The sequence below is a fragment of the Choristoneura fumiferana genome, chromosome 2 (genome assembly GCF_025370935.1).
Source record: "Choristoneura fumiferana chromosome 2, NRCan_CFum_1, whole genome shotgun sequence".
Classification (NCBI taxonomy): Eukaryota; Metazoa; Arthropoda; class Insecta; order Lepidoptera; family Tortricidae; genus Choristoneura; species Choristoneura fumiferana.
In genome coordinates, this window is record NC_133473.1 from 1,640,820 (window position 1) to 1,659,956 (window position 19,137).

Sequence of the window (19,137 nt, forward strand, 5' to 3'; positions counted from 1 at the left end):
ACATCAATTCATAGGAAACGTTTCATACTATGGTCGCATCTGAATTTTAAAGTTAAAATTTTAATAGAACGATGATGGTTGTACGGAATGAGTTCCTTTATTTAGCGTAAAGAAAAAAAAACGAATGTCACTGTCAGTCTGACACTTCAATCAAATCAAATGTCAAATTATTTTATTTCACTTTCACGTGGGCATCGTCGTTCGTTTATTTTATGCTGTATACATTTATTACAATCTCATCTCGTAAAGTAAAGTAAATAATAAGAACCATGTCTTCATGGAAAAAGGCCGCTAAGGCCCATCAGAAGACCCACAGAGAGCGGCATCAGCCCGAAGCGCGAAAACACTTGGGCTTGCTTGAAAAGAAGACCGACTACAAGAAACGCGCTAAAGACTACCATGATAAGGGCAAGACGCTCAAGATACTCCGTAAAAGGACGCTGGACAAGAATCCAGATGAGTTCTACTTTCATATGATCAACTCTCGGGTCAAAAATGGGGTAAGTTATCGCCTCTCTACAGGGTGACAGGGGAAAGGTGAGATAGGGCAGCAATACTGGGTTAAGACACTAACTTTGTTCAGTTTTTAGTTGTCTACATACTGTTTAATTTTCTTTAAGCATAAAGTATTCATATTCGTAAAAAAACAACATGCGAAAGTTTCACTTTGCTAATTAGTACCCTACAAACTGTATGGAAGAAGGTTTCTTTAATTTGTGGGTGTTCTAGTACTCTAACCTTAGTTGGTCTCAAGAGTGTTTTAATCCTTGATAGAAATGGGACCGATTGGCATTAAAAAAAAAGTAAAATCTGTTGATTTTCTTGCTGACTGTACATTTTATCAAAAGTCTGTGAATGTCGATTCTCATTACTCAAAAAGTTAGTAAAGGTCTCCTAAGAGAATTTTCGCATAGCAGCAAGTGATCTAGTAGCTGCCCTTGCTGCCCCATCTCAACTTTCCACTCTGTATAGTTCTGGCATACATTATGACGAGATTGTTGTGAATAGTTCATCCTCAAGATATAATTTTTCATACAGTGTATGAAAAACCGTTGGGTTACTTGCACAGTCTAATTTAATTACAAATACTGCAATTGTTTTCTAAATTTCAGATTATAACCTCCCATAAGTGCAAGTCTTTATAGTACCCAAAATTTTGCAAATACTACATTTCAATTGCCTATTTGAATTATTTAATTTCCACTAAAATAAAACAAGTTCTCAGTATTTTACTCTATTTTTTAATATTTTCGCCTGTAACAAAGTAGACTTTATTTTTATATTTTCGACATTACTCAGTAAATGTAAAGAACTGTTTCAATTGTGTGCCGAAAATGTACTATGTTGTCATCTACAACCAATGTAGCTAGTACTCTCTAATCCATAATACATGAGGACTTGGGGCTTCCAACATCATGGGCCCTTGAAAGTGGGTTTTGGTCATGACATACATTTTATCAGAGGCGTCTTTAGCCCATGTAGTGCCCATGTGCAATTATTATTTTAGCGCCATCTAGGAAGCGCACGGTCAAAATGGAATCGGTACTAAGTGTGACACAGTGCCGCGGCCGGCGCCCTTAATACCGCTGCGCCCGTGTGCAACGCACACCCTGCACTATAGGTGAAGACGCCTCTGCATTTTATTGTATTTCAAGAGGGCCCTGCTGGTGCTCAAGGGCTCTTGAGCTTTCAATTCAGTAATGGAGACTAATTGCTCATTAACCATGCATTTGTTTTACAACTATTTATTATCACACAGCTATTTGAATGCTTTTACAGGAACATCATGAGCTGGTGAAAGAGGAGGAGCACACGTCAGAGCAAAAGAAGCTCATGCAGACCCAGGATGTCAAGTACATTAACATGAAGCGCACCATGGAAAGCAGGAGAATCACCCGTCTGCAGGTAGCCTTAATTTATATCCAGTTGAGGGTTTAAAATCATTTGACTCCCAGGCCTCAAGCCCCAGGCCCAGGCCTGCAGGGCAAAAATTGGCCTGGCAAGGCATTTGAATTTGTCTACTTTAGCGTTGGTTGGCCAACCAGCCTTAAAAAAACCTGTCTTAAAAAAAATTGCTCACCTAGAAAATCTTTTGACCAGCCTAGACTTAGGATGTAGGTAGCCTTCAGACATACTGAGTACCCGTTACTGAGAATCTTTGAATGGGTCCTGACTTAGGTTACGTAAAAGAATTCTAGACTACTAGATTTATTTTTCTTTTTAGTTTTTCATAGTCTTTTTTAAGGCAATTTGGGTTTGTACAGATATTAATGTCACAGGTTTAGTCATTCATTTTATTTTCCAGTTTTGTATCACATATTTTGATTTGTTACATTGTGTTTCATACATTGTAGGCTAAATATTTATTATGGTGATTTTCCACCGGCGACGTGAGACGAGAATTGAAATTTGTATGCATTCTCGCGCGGCCGCCGTGAGCGCCGCCATACAAATTTCAATTCTCGTCTTGTCTCGCCTCGCCGGTGGAAAGTCACCTTTAGACTGGTTTATCTAGCGTTGAACTGATGTTAGAATGTTAAGAAGAGAGGTGTCACAATATTTAAATTATTTTCACAGTCAGAACTGCACATGACCGATATAGCAGAGTCAACTCCGAACACGCACACATTCTTCGTAGATGAAGATGAGGTGGAAAACTTTGACTTGGCGAAGAGGCTAGACACACATCCCGCTCTGCTTGGCAGGAAGTCCAACCGGCCCAGGCTGGCAGACCTAGACAAGATACAACTGCCTGATGTTGATGAAAAGGTAAGTCACTGAGGCTTCAAACGGATTCGAAAAATACCCATACCCATATTAAAGGGGTATTTTAAGGGGTAACTATGATACCCATATAACCCTTTCGAATGTGGATTAAAAAAAACAAAGCCTCTATCTAGCCTCCTTTGTCTCAAATAATATCGATAACTATCTATGAATCATTGTTTTGAAGCAGATGAGCCATTATTGAGTAAAAGAAGCGCTGGCACGCCAGATAACTGTTGAGCTAGAGGTATAGACTAATAGAGCACCTATATAGTGTCTTTGTTGTACTGGCTTGAAATACTATAAACATAAGTTTAAACGAAGCTGACCCGAAACAAAGTACAGTAGTCGCCCATGGGGCGCGCCAAAGATCGCATACTTTTCGCTAGTCATACTATAATGTTTATCCGAACTATTGTTTGTCATAATTTTTTCCCCACTAAAACCATACAACTTCTGAAATTTAAAAAAAAAGTGTAGGTTAGGTTAGATTTGTTTATTTGTTTTGTAACAGTTCTGAACAATTATAAGATTCAGAGAAAAATAAGTTTTTGGTAAGAATTTCATTTTTAATACAAGCTTTTTCTGCCGACTGTACTTTTTGTTAACTGTACTTGCATTGCCACCGAAACTACGTTTGCATACCAAATTTCAAGTCGCTGCCATTAACTGTTGAAGAGTTCCGTCTTGCGGAGACGATCCTGGCTGGACTACCAGGATATGACTACCAGATTATTGTATTGTCACGCAATTTACATAAGTATACCAAAGTTCAAGTCAATCCAACTACTGGAAGTTGGTCGAATTTAACTTGCAAGATTTGATTAGAGACAGACAGACAGACAATGGGACAGGTGAAACTAAATATAACAATAATTATTTTACAGACAATTCAAAACTTAAAGAAGAAGAAAGACAAGGTGTACAAGGAATTGTCGAAAAGGATAGACAGAGAAAAAGAATTGATGGTCATCCAGCAGAAAATGGAGATCAAGAAACATGTACAGAGCGCCAAACTTAAGCCGAAAAGGGTTAAAAAAGGCTCCAAATCTAATGCCCCTGTGTATGAATTCCAATATGTAAGGAAGAAATAAAAGAATGTGAGTTTATAAATTGGTTATTTTTAATTCATAATAAATAATTGTCACTATTATCAAAATGCACTCTATTTGATCATAAGATAATAAATAATACTGAATTTTCGCTAGGCTGATTGAGACATTTTGTAAATAAAAATACTGTCATGAATCTCAGAAACAGCAAGCAAAAATAAAATGCTGCTGGTTTTGAAATACAACCAAACAACTAAGTAAAATCACCATCAGACATATCAAAGCAGTCTAAGCGTTCAAAATTATTAGAGTTTCACCAACATATTTTACAATAGATAGTGCTTTTTTTTTGTTGAGCTAATTCCATTTCCGGAATGTACAACCAATGCACACTGCTTTTATTATTTTATACGTAAACTTTGAAAAATGCTGGAGCTACATCAAATTATCAACATTGTTGTTGTTTTGTTTGGTCAAAGGTTTTTTTTACGACGCATGTAGGTACATTTCTAATATAGTATACAGGCTTTTGCATTCCAGAACTGATTAGCAAAGTTCAAAACCTAATATACTAAAAATATTTTTGAGCTTTTAAGCAGCTTTGATATGTTTAATTTTATTAATGATGGTTAAACATATCTTATTATCCATCATGTTTTGTAAAACATACAACTTGTTCTATCCTATTGGTTTCGTAATTAATTCCAGCCTTTTTATTCCTCATGGTAATTAACGATTAACTTTAACATAGTTATAGCTTAAAACTATTGGTTCATATAAAAACTGTATCACATAATCACATTCATCATCCCTTAAGCAATAGTAAATAGCGCCAGCACTGCTGTACATCAAATCATTAAAGAAACTTCATTGAAGGGAATTTTGCATCAAAGTAAGCAAAGTTATTTTATCACTAAGCACTGTTATCTTATGTGACATAATATATCTGTGTGATGCCGTCTCTGTTTATTTTGTTCATTAAACCGGGACGCCAACACAAATATGCAAGATCGTAAAATGCAACTCTAGCACTTCAATGAATTTTGCTCGCATTTTACGAACCCTCCCTGCAGATATCCTACATCGTTTACCTTTACTTGCCCGAATTTCATTTGCCCGAATTTCACTTGCCATACCAACGTTTGCCATAAAATATATAGAACCGTGCTGTTTTCAGGACTTTTTTAAATGTGATCATATAGAATGCAGTAGGTTAGGTTAGGTTAGTTTAATTTCAACTCTGAAGAAATTACTATTTCAGAAATAAATTACTTTATGGCAAATGAAAATTCTAGAAAACGATACATTCGGGCATATGAAATTCGGGAAAACGGTAGAGAACCATCCTACATAAATAATACGATAGACAAAGAGTGGTGGCCCTTAGTCGATTTTACATGTGTCAAACGTGCAGTACAGTGCACGTGTGCATTGTGTAAATGTGCGTTGCGAATCCAACGTCACAGCCTCAAATGTCAGTTTTGACGTAACGACATTTGACAAAAATGGACCCGAGTGTCCCGCGATCCAAATATCGTCACTACTTTGAAAAAATCTCGTATCTCAAATCAATACGTCAACAAATTTGACCCTTAAAACAATGTTCATTAAGTTCACTCGGAAAGATCATCGATTTTGAGATACCAGCTATTTTCAAAGTAGTGTCGATATAAAGGGTAAAACTTAAATACTTTCAATGGGTTACTTACTTCCAACTAAGCCGTATTCTCGGCCTAACTCAAGCTTAGACGTGTAGTGGCATCAAACACACAATACGTTTACCCTATAAGTATACTTTCCATTTGTATACAAGTATAAAATCTTAGAATAAAAAACTATAGAAATAAGTACAAATGACTTTAGGCGACGCAGTAAAACTAATAATAACGAGGCGGTAAGTTCGCGGTAACCTATTGGAGATTATCGTGGACGTATGTGACGTATGCTTTTGATGTAGGTATTTATTTAAACCATTGCTTCTTTGTGGGTGGCGACCCAAAGTCCTACTTAGCAATATTATAAACGCGAACCCCTTAATGGAACCGCAGCTTGACTTGATCCAAATTCAGTACAACTTAGGGAACCACCCTATTACAATAGAACTAGAATGTTAATATCGTTCGGGACTCGTCAGTTTTCTTTGTTTTCCTGAAAATCTTCTGTTTTAAGGTCCAAACGACATTAGCGATTGGCACTTCTCGACCGACAATACCTACCGAGCTTCTTTCAAATCTCACCCTAAAAGCATCACATAACGTCCTGAATCACAGTCTTTGGTAGTCACTATCACCACAGCACGCACTTGTGCTCCGGGTTCATGGGTGAGCCGAGGGGGCACTGCCACGCGTCTGCGAACTCTTTGGAGTTGCTGAGCGTGCCGATGACTCGGATCTTGTTGGGGCTGTGCACGCCTTCCACCATCTTGGATTTGAGAGCGCCTACTGTTGAGTTGCCGCACCATATCTGTTGGGGAATTGGTTGGGATGAGTAATGGTCACAGTAATAATCCCCAGAATCCTCCTCTAAAGCCTCTTGTGTTCATACCTGTGCAAAGCCACAGAACAGCTGTTTGGGCGTGTACTGCGGCAGGCCTGGCAGAGTGTCGTGCCACGGTCTCCCATTTGGTGAAGCGAGGCAAGGTTAGCAATACTCTGTCTTACACCAGCGTCCTAGAAAGAGCAGCTCAGTTCGGGTTTGTACAGCGACAGCCCGGGCAGAGTGTGTCTTGCCGCGGTCTCCCGTTTGGTAAAACTTTGGCAATGTTCTGTCCTACATCACACCAGCATCCTAGTCCCCTCAGAATCCTCCTCTAAAGCCTCTCGTGTTTATACCTGCGCGAAGCCCAAGAAGAACAGCTGTTCGGGCTTGTAGTGCGGCAGGCCGGGCAGCGTGTGGCGGCGCGCGGCGGGCTCCCGCTTGGTGAGCAGCGTGTAGGCATGCAGGGCGGCTCGCAGCCCGCCGTTGTCCGCGATGTTCTCGCCCTGCGTGTTGAACCCGTGCACCTGGACAACACCACTCATATATTAAACCTGAAAGTTTGTAAGTCTGTTTGTTTCATCATCATCATCAGTCGGAAGACGTCCGCTTCTGAACAAAGGCCTCCCCCTTAGAACGCCACAATGAACGACAACTCGCCACTTGCATCCACCGGTTTCCTGCAACTCTCACGATGTCGTCAGTCCACCTGGTGGGAGGCCAGCCAACGCTTCGTCTTCCGGTTCGTGGACTCGAGGACTTTTCTCCCCCAATGGCTATCTGTTCTTCGAGCGATGTGGCCCGCCCGCCCAAGCCGCATGTGGCCGCCCCTGTTTGTTTGTTACCTCTTCACATCTAAATAGCTGAGCCGATTTAGATGAAATTCGGTATACAGATAGTTTCAGTCCCGGGGAAGGATATAGGATAGTTTTATCCCAGAAAATTGCACAGTTCCCGAAGGAAAGCGATAAACGAATTCTAAGCGGAGAGTCGCGGGCGAACACCACTGCTTCAGGTTGCCTTCCGCGTCATAGAGTCGGGCTGGTCGTCATGGTAACCTTACCGTATAGTTGGGCAGCTGCGGCAGATGGTAGCGCGAGTACTGGTCCACGATGCACTGCACGCGGCCGTGGTAGTGCTCCAGAGTGGCCGCCGACCACCACTGCTTCAGGTTGCCTTCCGCGTCGTAGCGTCGACCTGCCGAACATTCATTGGATCAATCTGGTATCATGGTAACGTCTCCTGACGTCACTTATTAAAACTAAAATTTTATGAGGTAGGAATCCACTAAAAGTTAGGAATTGTGACAGTTTTAAGGCAATTTCTTCATGGCTCATCTCCTAAGCATGCTAATATTATACATTATGCAAACATTTTTCTAACAAAGTCTGGTGTCTCCGGAGTTACAGGACAGAATAACGACACTAAAAATTTGATTGACCCAATTATTATTAACCCATTCAGTGTCTTGACGCCCATCAGCGTCTTGGTGGACCCTTGCGGGCGTAGACACGGTTGGGCGTCCCATTTCTAATGAATATTTCATGGTATATTCTGATCAGAATGCCCTGCGGTAAATGTAACATACGTTTCAACCAGAGATGAGCGAGGAATGTGTTACTGAATTCCCGTGGAAATTCTCAATACATCGTGGTCTCCATTGATGTTGCATACAAAGCGACCATGCCAAATTTCATGATCCTCAACCCAGCGGTTGAGAATTCGACATTTTATTCTGATTCCGTGGCAATATCTCGATAAAAAGTAGCTCCAAGAGAGACATGTAGGTTTCATATAAAACAGGCTTTCTAAAGTTGTGTTTTTATTTGTCGGTATTACCTTGATCATCGAATCCGTGCGTCACTTCATGACCCATTATGGCACCAATTGATCCGTAATTTATCGCTCTGAAACAAAATCGTGATAATAAAATATCTACATTCTTCATTCTATCATCATCAGCAGTTCACTGAAACACTGTTAGAACACCACAATGAACGACAACTCGCCACTTGCATCCACAGTTTGGTCGCAACTCTCACGATATCGTCAGTCCACCTAGTGGGTTGCTTGCCAACGCTTCGTCCTCTGGTTCGTTGTCGCCACTCGAGCACTTCTCCCCCAACGGTTTTCTGTTCTGCGAGCGATGTGGCCTATTGCCACTTCAACTTGCATATTCTCCGAGCTATGTCGACGACTTTAGTTCTTCGGTGATTTTCCGTAATTACGAATATTGTTATATTTCAAGCTTATTTTTACTACAAAATACTCACTCGATCCCGTTACCGTAGAAAGGAGGCTGCAGTATTCCAGCCGGGAACGCTAAAATAAAATAAAAATAAATTTTTCTTGTTGCAAGATTGTGAGATAATGCCAGGAACGTATATAGAATGTTGTAAGCACACTTACTGACTGAGTTGAGGGTGGCAGAATAGAAAGCATTCACTGTTGTGGCTGTTGCCACCCACCTGGAAATGAACAGAAGATTATAAAAAAAATCGGTCAAGTGCACGTCGATCTTGCAAACCAAGTTTTCCGTACAGTTACAGAAAAATACTATGTACTAAGCAGCAACTCAAAATACCGGAAGATAGAGGTAAGTTAACTTAAATTATTTAAGCATCATCATCTTAATCGTCCTATAATTGTGCACTGCTGGACAAAGGTTTCCCTCAACACGAGCTATTTTACCATCTTGGACTTGTCGAATTCGGGTTCTACCACCAATCTTTTTTGAACGTCACTCCGCCCACCAAGCGGGCGTCGTTACATACTTACTTCAGTTTTCGGTCTTCGACACGATAAGACTTATATTAGTCAACATTTCTTACCTATTTCTATCTGGTTTTTCTCTTAGCGTCTCCAAAGACTTTTTCACCGCAGCTTTCGTCAGCTTTAAGTAGGTCTCGAATAGACTGTTCTCCACTACTTCAGCCTGTGAAAAAATAAAATTTACACCTGCAAGATGGTCAATTCAACCGCGGGATCATTTTCACTTTAAATGGCGCTATTTTTTTAGAATTAGTTAATTCTGGGTTCTCCTTACTCCTTAAATTATCTAAGCCTTACTCAGAATCATGAGCACTGTTGATCTGGACGAAGAAAAAAGTGTCACTGGCTTTTTCTCAGTTTTCTGACTTTTTTCATACAGTTTATACAGTCGAAACGGACTCATGATAATTTTATGGAAAACGGCACATTTTTTTTCTTCGCCAAACTCAATAGCGTTCGTGATTCTGAGTAAGGAGAACCCAGAAATACCTAATTCTGAAAAAAAATAAGCGCCATTTAAGTGAAAATGCCCATCTAATGAATTACGCCTGCGAAGCCGCGAGTAAAGTCTAGTGTTATATAAAAGTTTTCCAATAGAATAAAGCTTATCGGCTGTAGACTCACGTGCTTGTAATGCTTATCCAGCTGTTCGGCGGTGAGCAGCCAGGCGGGAAACCCGACGAAGTTGCGGATGGCGCTGAGCTTGCTGAGCGTCTTCACGCGCGTCGTCGAGTCCATCCAGTCGAGCTCCTCCACGGCCTCCGCGAACGCCGACCGGACGTCTTCCACCATCTCTATAGCCTGGAAAATGTCCACTTGTTCAGCAACAAAAAACTGCTCCGAACGCGGCAGCAGCACCTCACTTTTTACATATGTTAACGCTATATTTTTGACCTGTCTTAAATAGAAAGCGATTATCATTTTCTTCGATATCACATTAGGCTAAAGACTCCAATTTGGTGACAGTTTTACGCTTCATCTTTGGTCATTAACATTCTACGTCTTGTCGTTTGGGCTATTAACATTAAACTCACGATCCTCTGCTTGAGAGGTCATATTTAGGTCAAACCACTAAGCCAACACGGCTTTTTACAATTCCTCTGATAATAAAAAGGACACTCAAGTTTGGTTATTCTTACTATGCCGCTATGCTCGTATGAGGAGGCAAAATCCTTTTCCCTACTCACCTTCTGTCTAGAAGTCTGATCAAAGTGCCTCTTCACGTACAGATAGCTCAGAGCCACTCCGAAATTCGCATTGACGTTGGCCGTGCAGCTCTTCCACCTGGGAGTCCGCTGCTGCAGCCCGAAGACGGCGCGGCTGAAGGCAAAGCCGAGGTCCCGGAAGGCACTGAGGGTCATCGGGGCGACTGTTGAGAACACGCTCCACCAGAGGAAGCGTTCTGAAAATACAATGCGTTTCATCAAGCCACTGTCACATACGTCGGACCCGTGTCACATACCTACGTCCTTTTAATCATACCCTCCGGCATAAGTCATACCTTCCTCTCATAATCATAATACACCTATCTCTAAGAAAAAGTTGAGTCAACGTCTTTAAAATGCGAAATTACATAATATGAAATTTACCGTGAACTTTACGGTGAAGGAAAACACCACAAGAAAACCTGAACACACCCTGCGACGAAAACGAAAATAGGGCCCGTTTGGAAACTACGGCCCTAGCCCTCTCATTCAATGAGGAGGCCTGTGCCCTACAGAGGAACGATGTAGGCCAAAATAATGATGAAGCTAATTTGGACTTTGATAGTGGAGGAGTATCGTACCTAATTCCCCCCTGATCATGGCTTTGCTTGCAGATGGCCAAGGCCATTGGGACTGAAAATTTCTGAATGGAGACCGCAGATCGGTAAGCGCACCGTAGGTCCACCAACAAGAACAAATGCCCTGGTTAAAGCCGTGGCTTCACGGCGGATGCAGGCCGCTTTCAACCCAAACAAGTGGAGGTCTATGGGGGAGGCGTATCCAACAGTGGATGTCCTACGACTTATATGATGGTGATGATTACTTTGAACCCCCGTAAATTACCGTTTGTTTTCCCAGCAACTTACCGACCACAACCGGTTTCGTATCCGACAGTAGAGTCGCCAGTTTCTGCAGATACGGCAAGTCCATGACGATGACGCGATCGGCGCTCGGGTCCAGGGTCACGCTTGTGTTTGCGAACACCAGCTCCAAGTATTTCTCCCACTTGTGCTGTGAAAAAAGTAGAATGGGGTTGGATACAAAATTAACTTACAATAATGTGAGGAGAAGAGCACTAAGTAGACTATGGCGCGCATTTATTAGGCAGCAGGGTACGCCGCACCAGTGCCGGATTAGCCCATTAGCAAATTAAGCAATTGCTTACTGCATCACGTCTTGGGGGGCCTCATAACCAGCATCAAAAAAAAATGCTAGCACATAAAACGTAAGGCTGGTTACGGCTGCTTATAGGTACACAGGCGTGGATTGCTTAGGGCATCAAATAGTCTTAATCTGGCACTGTCAGTCACGCTCTACTGCAGCACAAAGCACCAACTGCCTACCTGCCCTGGAGTCGACCCAGTGCACGCCAATAAATATAGAGATAGAGTTGCGAGCTCCGGTTCGATCGAACCCACGATCCTCTGCTGGATAGGCCGTTGGTCAAAGCAATTTGACTAGGCTACCACATGTGACAGCTTTTCTAGATAAAGGCAGTTTGAAAACTGCTCTACTGTAGCTTCTACTTCAAAGAACTACAAACAATTACTTTGTTCACCAGCGACCTTATTTTAATAAGACACAATTTTGTTGCATAGACTATTATCTATGCAACCAAAGTGTGTTTATGCAGTGTGGAGGAGCTCCTCCACCTCTACATTGTAAGAGCACACACTAAATCACACAAACCTAGCTATCACCAGCACACTACACTAACGCGTTTCGAACTCAACGAGAGTCCATCCTCAGAGTAACCATGCTACCAGTTAGATGTTAGTGTTGTGTTAGGGTCTATTATTGATGAGGACCTCCACAAGGTAACGCCTGATTCAATTAATTCAAAGTAAGCTTTACCTCCTTCCACTGCGCGGGGCCGCCTCCGGAGCCCTGCACCAGTTGCTGCACGCTGACTTCGTGGAACAGGTGGGTGCCACTTCTACGCACTTCTACAGGGGTCATGATCTGAAACACAATTCAGGATATCCTCGTGCACATCTTCTATTCCAGTAAGTTTACCCGTATTTCATTCCGGTCATAGGAAATTTAAAATTTTACTTTCAGATGATTTTGGTACTATTTTCACGGATCCATGTAAGAAATTATTTTTTCTAAATGGTACGTAACGAGCACCAATAATATCTGACACAACACAGCGTGCATAAATATCTGATACGACTCTATTTCGAATCGGTCGGACGTGCCAGATATTTTAGCACGCTGCACTGTGGCAGATACTAAAGGTGACTGTACCCAAGTAGATGGGTAAGAAAACGATTTTTTGGCCGATTGCATTGATTGCACAGAAACCAATCTAGTTAAGAGTTAAAACGAATCAACCTCGTGGGAACAAGAGACAATGATGTTGGTAAAAAAAGGTGAAGACAGTATTGTCTGCGTTCTTGTTGATAATTACATCCCAGATTTACGCAATAAATCGGGAAATATGTTCAATGTGTAACGGTAGATAGATAATGAAATAGTAGTCCCAATGTACAAACACATCCACACTAAGTAGATAGCAAACAGCTAGACATGGTCACCTAAATCAATTGTTCAGCCTAAAATGTGAGATGGTAACGAATAATTCAATAGCTCAGCAAATTAACTGAGCGACTGTAGAGGTAGTACTAATGGTTAACAATAGACAGTTTTGGAACAAGCAAAAGAAGAGATGACTCTAGATGATTTTACATGTACTACAGCAGAACCGCATGCCAAGATGGGACCTTTTCTAAACAGACTGTACTGACCTTAGCCAAACTCTTGCTGAAATCCACGATGTCGTCAGCGAAGGCGGTGGCATTAGTCGGAGGGTCGGCCGTGGCGACCATGTCTCTGATGTACTTGTGGTATTGCTCCAGCTCATGAGCGAACTGCTCAGGAGCCAGGAGGTAACGCTCGCTGAATCCGGGTGAAACCTGCTCGATCTGGAATAAATTTGTCAACGGAGGAACTGGTCAGACAACAAAAACCAAGTACTTATTGCTATCTTTCTACTACGGGTCTATGTTAGTGAGCCAGTGATCTTTGAAATGATAGCCGTTGTAGCCGTGGTTCTGCAGTGGCGACCACTTAAAACATATAATCCGTTTCATTTTCTAACCATAATTAGGCCTTCTCCATGGATTTCCATGATGATGGGTTTTCTGCTAGCCGGAAGCAAAGCCCGAGATCACTACCAGATCGTCCGTTCTTGCTGAAGGAAGACCAATCCTCCGACTTCTGATAATCGGTCGCCACTCCAGAACCTTTTTAATCCTATGTTTCTTAAATCTACGATGAAATGATTCACCCACTTTCCATTTAAAGTGTACAATTTGCTGTGGTTTATTAATATGAATTCTAATGACAATATTCGTAATTTCGTCCTTTATGTTCAGTTAAATAAGGTGAACGTCTGACTGCTGGTCACTGTGCTACTAAGTTGCTATGTTTAATAATTGTATGCCTGCCATTCACAAAAGAGGTGGCGGTGGGATGTTTTCTATTGAGCATCTCAAATACTAGGACATTTATGTACCTTATGGACCTACTCATCCCTTGTCAAGAAAGTCTAGTCTTAGTACCAGGTGTATCCAGTTATAGGTTCAGTTCATCCTCACCACAACGCGATTGCGGCTGGTGTTCCTGACATCTTCAGCGACCTGCACGCTCAGCAGCACACTGAGCCCCAGCAGCCTGCGGCCGCGCCCCGCCACCAGCTCCCAGCTGAAGTTCGAAGACACCTCCACCGGCGGCGTGGGGGGGAGGCTCAATTCCTGAAGGATCCGCTGAATTGGTTTGATGCCCTCAGATTCTAGTTTATCTGGAAAGATTGTGAATTATAATAATAGGCATCATCTTCATCATTGTCAGCCGCATCCACAGTTGAAGAAAGGTATCTCCCTTAGAACGCCAACAAAGGTTGCCTGCAAGTCTCGCAATGTCATGAGTCGTACTAGACTAGACTAGGGGAAGTCCTGCCAACGCTTCGCTATGCGGTTCGTGGCCGTCACTTTCTCCCCCAACGCTACTACTAGGTATATAAGGTTTAAGGTATTTTAGTGGTTACGCAGAAAAAACTTCAATTAAAAAAATCCGATGTGTCGAGCTAAACTCGATTAAAGACGTGGGTTATCCATTTTGTTCAGCTGAGTCTCTACTAGGCTAGCCGCCTTGCGCAGTAGCCATTTTCGGTGCGATTTTGAGCCCTGTATTGAACAAAATCATACCTCTTGCGCTTGCCTCACGCGGCGGCACTTCACACATTCAGTGGAGACACGGCTTTTCATTATAAAGGGAAACATTGGTTGCACTGCCTACTGGTAACGCGTAGTTGTGGCTGAGGCATATCCATATCTACTTTATCTACTCACCAGTGTTGACACAAGTTCTGTATAGCGCCTTGGCTTTGAGCACGCTGCTCGGGAGCCCCTCCTCATCCGGCATTTCCAGCAGTTCTCGCAGGTCCGAGACCAGTCGCTCCCGTAACCTGTACAGTACAAAATGTTAATGTCGCACGGGACTCGTCCGTTTTCTTCGTTTTGAAAAGGAAAAGGAAAACCGATCTTGTTTCTAGTATCCCAACATTTTATTAAGGCACAATATTAAAAGAAATAGATAGCGCCGATAATTAAGATTAAAAATAGTGATAATCCTCACACCTCTCGTGGCGTTGAAGAAAAGGACAATGCCTTTCATAACGGGAGAAAAGGGACATAAAATGTGTACCTACCTACTTGGTGTGGTGCAATGCGTTCGGGTCATGTTTTTAGCTTATATGCAGCATTTTAAAATAATACATTATTTCTAAGAAAGCTTATATGTAAGCATCGTAATAGCTCACAAACGGATAGACCGATTTCGAGGTGGTTTTTACGTGAAAGCGAGTTTTCTTGTGATAGTTCAGTGACGGGTCAGCCGTTTTTGAAAATTGGATTTTGAAAATGTCAATGTAGTTGTAGGGGTATTTTTTCAACCTTTTACCCGAAGGAGAGTTATGTTATCTAAGTTGGTTCGTTACCTGGCGAGCTGGTCCCACGAGGTGGCCCATTCCGGGACAGGGTTCTTCTTGATCCAGCCGCCGCACGCGAACTCGTAGAAGTCCGTGCAAGGTTCGACATCCTTGTTCAGGGATGAGATTATCCTTGATGCTGGTAAACAAAATAAACTATGATAATTATATATTGTATAAGCGGACGAGAAGGGTGGAGTAGAGTGTTTTAAAAATGAGAAAACTGATTCGAGTCGTGTCCGATCTACATTTGAACTCTTCCAGCTTACAAGTCTACTAAACACTGTACCTACCGGTGAATCACCTTGCGGTGAATTATCTAAATTACCGATCATATCACGCTGGATATTTTCACAAAAAAATCATTAAGTATACTCGTAATTCGAAAACATTAAAAGATCGGCTGTTCGCCCTCTAAAGCCTCACTGAACAAACTTCTTTAAAATGGTTGCTTACAAACCTTTCAGAGATCCCCGAAATTCTATTTGTGAGTTACAAGATTCTAGAAGTATAGGTATCCTAGTATAATAATAATAGTAAAAGCCTTTATTAACAATCTAGTAAATATATATATACAACACTAGTATTCGATTCAATGGTTCGTGCGTCCCAATCCGCACTGGGCCCGCGTGGGAACTATGGCCCAAGCCCTCTTGTTCTGAGAGGAGGCCTGTGCCCAGCAGTGGGACGTATATAGGCTGGGATGATGATGAAGTATATATTATAATTTTATTTTGGATCTTCAGACATCGGCAAAGATTGTTTTGCTTTAGCATAGGCCTCCCCCAAATTTTTCCATATGTTCCGATCATGACATTTTCTTCTCCACATTGTACCTGCAGCCGCCTTTAAATCATCATCCCATCTTCGATACGGCCGGTATCCTAATAAATATTATAAATGCGAAACTGAATTTATTCGTTTGTTATACTTTCACGATCCACTTGACCACGGAAGCACTTGACTAACATGATGACATATTATATGGAGATACTTGTAGCGTGACACCCTAAAATGGACGTGGGATAGTTTTTATTCCGTTAAATTGTACCTACAGTTCTCGCGGGATAGGGATAAACAAATTCTACGCAGATCGCAGAACAAACGTAAATATAGCCCTGATCTTGCATCAGTGGATTCCCGCGTTGATAGGAAAAGCGTGGGTGGCCAGCGGAAAATAACGCATACGAGTCACTCGAGCACAACGGCATGCACGGTCGCGACTATGTGCGATGCCGCGCGAGTCCTAGAAACTACAGGGCTACTACGAAACTCGAAACTCGAATTTCGTGTCGTGCGGTCCCTCTGACACTTATACTATTTAATCCGAGAGCGAGAGGGACGGTACGATACGAACTTCGAGTTTCGAGTTTCGTAGTAGCTCTCCTGGATGTTCCCTTATAAGATTTTCGTAACACAATTGCCGCGTAGGTATTTTTGGTAACAGTCCAGGGCACCTGTTAGCTGAGAGGAGATTGAGGATCTTTGATGCGGTAGGTAGCCTTAAATTTTGCAAAAAAAAAAAGAATTTCAAATGATTCCTTTCACATTTTTAAACTGTGTGTGTGTGTGTTGAGTAGAACCAACACCATTGTATGTAACCTTATCTATTGGTTAGGTTAGGGTAGTTTTATAAAAATCTTGAAACATTTACAAATACAGAATGCAAACGCACTTGGCATAACCTAAACAACGAAACCCCCGAAATTGTCACTTCAAAGTTCAATATCTCAAAAACGGCTAAACTGATTGTGATGAAACATGTCTAAAAACCATCGCTAGAAAACCTCCTTTCAAATAAAAAAAGCCGCATTCAAATTGGTTGCCCCGTTTAAGAGCTTCGGTGCCACAGACAGCCACATAGCGGTCAAACTTAAACACCCCTCTTTTTGCGTTGGGGGTTAAAAATGAAGCTTGCGAAACGAATAATTCGTAATAAAATGTTTTGGTTAAACATTGGTGAACTCTGATGCGGTTGTTAAAGCAGTAGCTTTGTCCCAGATTTTCTATAGCGTGCAGTCGTAGCAGAGCCGTAGCTCAAGCATATCAGTAAAAGCCTTGCGTGATCGCGATGTGGCGCCGAAGCCGCGATCTGACGCAACACTCAATGATCTTTCGTAGCAGTTGATTTCGGATCTTCTTAAGATATGGACATTTAATTTTATGGGCATAAAAATTTACGTGGTTTATATTAGTGGTTTGACCTATGTCTCCTCAAACTAAGGGTCGTAGGTACAAAGATGGTACCTACAAAGCTAGGCTTGCTTAGTATCCATCTAAAATGACCTCACACGTGTAGGTACCATCAGCCAAATATGTGGTCTACCACCCCAAAGTTGATAATCGTTTGCACGTTATAAAACAATAATGCCAATAGACGTGTCTGTCAACTTGAAAGTTCGACTTTAGCGACATATTCATTTGTTAGGAGCTTGTTTAAAAATTGATAGACCACTTATTTGGCTGATGGTACATTTTAAGTAGAAGAGGAGCTTTCATAACACTGTAAATTCATAGATATCTACAAATATGTACGAAACCCTCGGTGCGCGACCCCGACTCGCACTTGAACTGTTTTTTTTTGAGGATAATAAACTTGCGTCAGTTATAACTTTTACATGAGAAATCTCGCTCACAAAAATATTGGACATTTCCGTCTATCGGTTAAAAAAGTTTTAACCTGAGACGTTTCATTTGAAGTTGCAATAAAGCTAACCAAAACAATAAATTAGAAGACGGAAAAGTCTACCAGGAATAACCTAACCTATCCTACAAAAAGTTGGAAAACCTTGTCACTTCAAAGTTCGATATCTCAAAAATCGCTAAACCGATTTTGATAAAACATGTCTAAGAACCATCACTAGAAAACCTACTATCAAATAAAATTCGCTCACAAAATATTGGATATTTCCGTCTATCGGTTATAAGTTTTAACCTGAGACGTTTTCATTTTGAAGTTGCAATGAAGCTGATAGAAACAAAACAATAAATTAGAGGACGGAAAAGTCTACCAGGAATAACCTAACCTAACCAACAAAAAGGGAAATCCCCGACTTTGTCACTTCAAAGTTCAATATCTCAAAAACGGCTGAACCGATTTGATAAAACGTCTAAAAACATCGCTAGAAAACCTGTTTCAAAATAAAAAACGCATTCAAATCGGTCCACCCGTTTAAGAGAAACAGAAAAAAACAAGAAATGAAACTGGTGGGACCCGCAGAGCGCGCTTTGAAACAAAAGACGGTCGCATTGCCGGCCAGCGGCCGGGAAAGTTGTATGAAATCTCTTTGCAGGCCGTTAGAGTGTCCACGCATCGGCAGCCAAGAAGCAGCGCCTGCAGCGCGATACCGGCCTATTATTTGTAACACAACGTCAATGTTCATGTCATGTTTGAGAAAAACACTATTTTCACATAAATGTGAGAGTGGCAATCTACTACCAACTACGAATTAAGGACTCCAGCTCTGCGGTGTAGAAGCCAAGGGGAAACCAAAAAACTATTTCCCAGGAAATTCGTCATGAAGGTTCAATACTGATCCTCATTCATTAGCGAATTGGAAGAGAAGAATACGTCTGGCAAATTTTCAAGTCTTGTACGTTGATAAGGTACATATTAGTAATCTGTGGGTTGATAGATATTCGCGGTAGGTACAGTCAGCAACAAAGATATGAAAATGCCAAAGTGCAAAAAATATGTATACACGACCTTAATGTTCAGGCAATAAAGTCATGTATACAATTTTTGGCACTTCAAACGTATGTATATTTTTGTGCTGACTGTACCATTTTATAGTTTGAGAGAGGTTTTATGATAGCAATCGAATGGGATTGCATGTAATAAAACAATCCAATTAAATAGAGGTACTTAAAGGTA

General features: G+C 41.5%; 2 protein-coding genes across 3 annotated transcripts in view; one reads left to right on the plus strand and one right to left on the minus strand.

Moving 5' to 3' along the window:
• The first annotated feature begins 161 nt into the window (after nt 1-161).
• On the plus strand, nt 162-3,879 carry LOC141445632 (probable U3 small nucleolar RNA-associated protein 11). The gene is made up of 4 exons (XM_074111486.1): nt 162-500; nt 1,780-1,905; nt 2,578-2,769; nt 3,654-3,879. The coding sequence occupies exons 1-4, from the start codon at nt 270-272 to the stop codon at nt 3,858-3,860; spliced, it is 756 nt and encodes a 251-aa protein (XP_073967587.1). The 5' UTR covers nt 162-269; the 3' UTR covers nt 3,861-3,879.
• The window catches only part of LOC141445623 (neprilysin-4-like), a 75,202-nt gene continuing 59,935 nt past the window's right edge, over nt 3,871-19,137 (minus strand). The window contains exons 1-15 of one of the 2 annotated variants that reach the window (XM_074111474.1): nt 15,273-15,357; nt 14,626-14,741; nt 13,873-14,075; nt 13,021-13,197; nt 12,125-12,232; nt 11,137-11,281; nt 10,253-10,467; nt 9,690-9,866; nt 9,125-9,228; nt 8,703-8,761; nt 8,567-8,615; nt 8,133-8,200; nt 7,357-7,490; nt 6,650-6,820; nt 3,871-6,281 (exon numbers count right to left, since the gene is read on the minus strand). In XM_074111474.1, the coding sequence (XP_073967575.1) occupies nt 6,105-6,281; nt 6,650-6,820; nt 7,357-7,490; nt 8,133-8,200; nt 8,567-8,615; nt 8,703-8,761; nt 9,125-9,228; nt 9,690-9,866; nt 10,253-10,467; nt 11,137-11,281; nt 12,125-12,232; nt 13,021-13,197; nt 13,873-14,075; nt 14,626-14,698 (1,860 nt within the window). In that variant the 5' untranslated portion in view covers nt 14,699-14,741; nt 15,273-15,357 and the 3' untranslated portion in view covers nt 3,871-6,104. Of the gene's footprint in view, nt 6,282-6,649; nt 6,821-7,356; nt 7,491-8,132; nt 8,201-8,566; nt 8,616-8,702; nt 8,762-9,124; nt 9,229-9,689; nt 9,867-10,252; nt 10,468-11,136; nt 11,282-12,124; nt 12,233-13,020; nt 13,198-13,872; nt 14,076-14,625; nt 14,742-15,272; nt 15,358-19,137 lie in introns of those variants that run through there. The other variant, XM_074111475.1, reaches the window with a different exon arrangement.

Coding starts and splice junctions, on each gene's coding strand:
- LOC141445632 (XM_074111486.1), top strand. CDS start 270: ATGTCTTCATGGAAAAAGGCCGCTAAGGCCCATCAGAAGACCCACAGA. Junction 501..1,779: donor ACTCTCGGGTCAAAAATGGG/GTAAGTTATCGC, acceptor ATGCTTTTACAG/GAACATCATGAGCTGGTGAA. Junction 2,770..3,653: donor TGCCTGATGTTGATGAAAAG/GTAAGTCACTGA, acceptor ATTATTTTACAG/ACAATTCAAAACTTAAAGAA.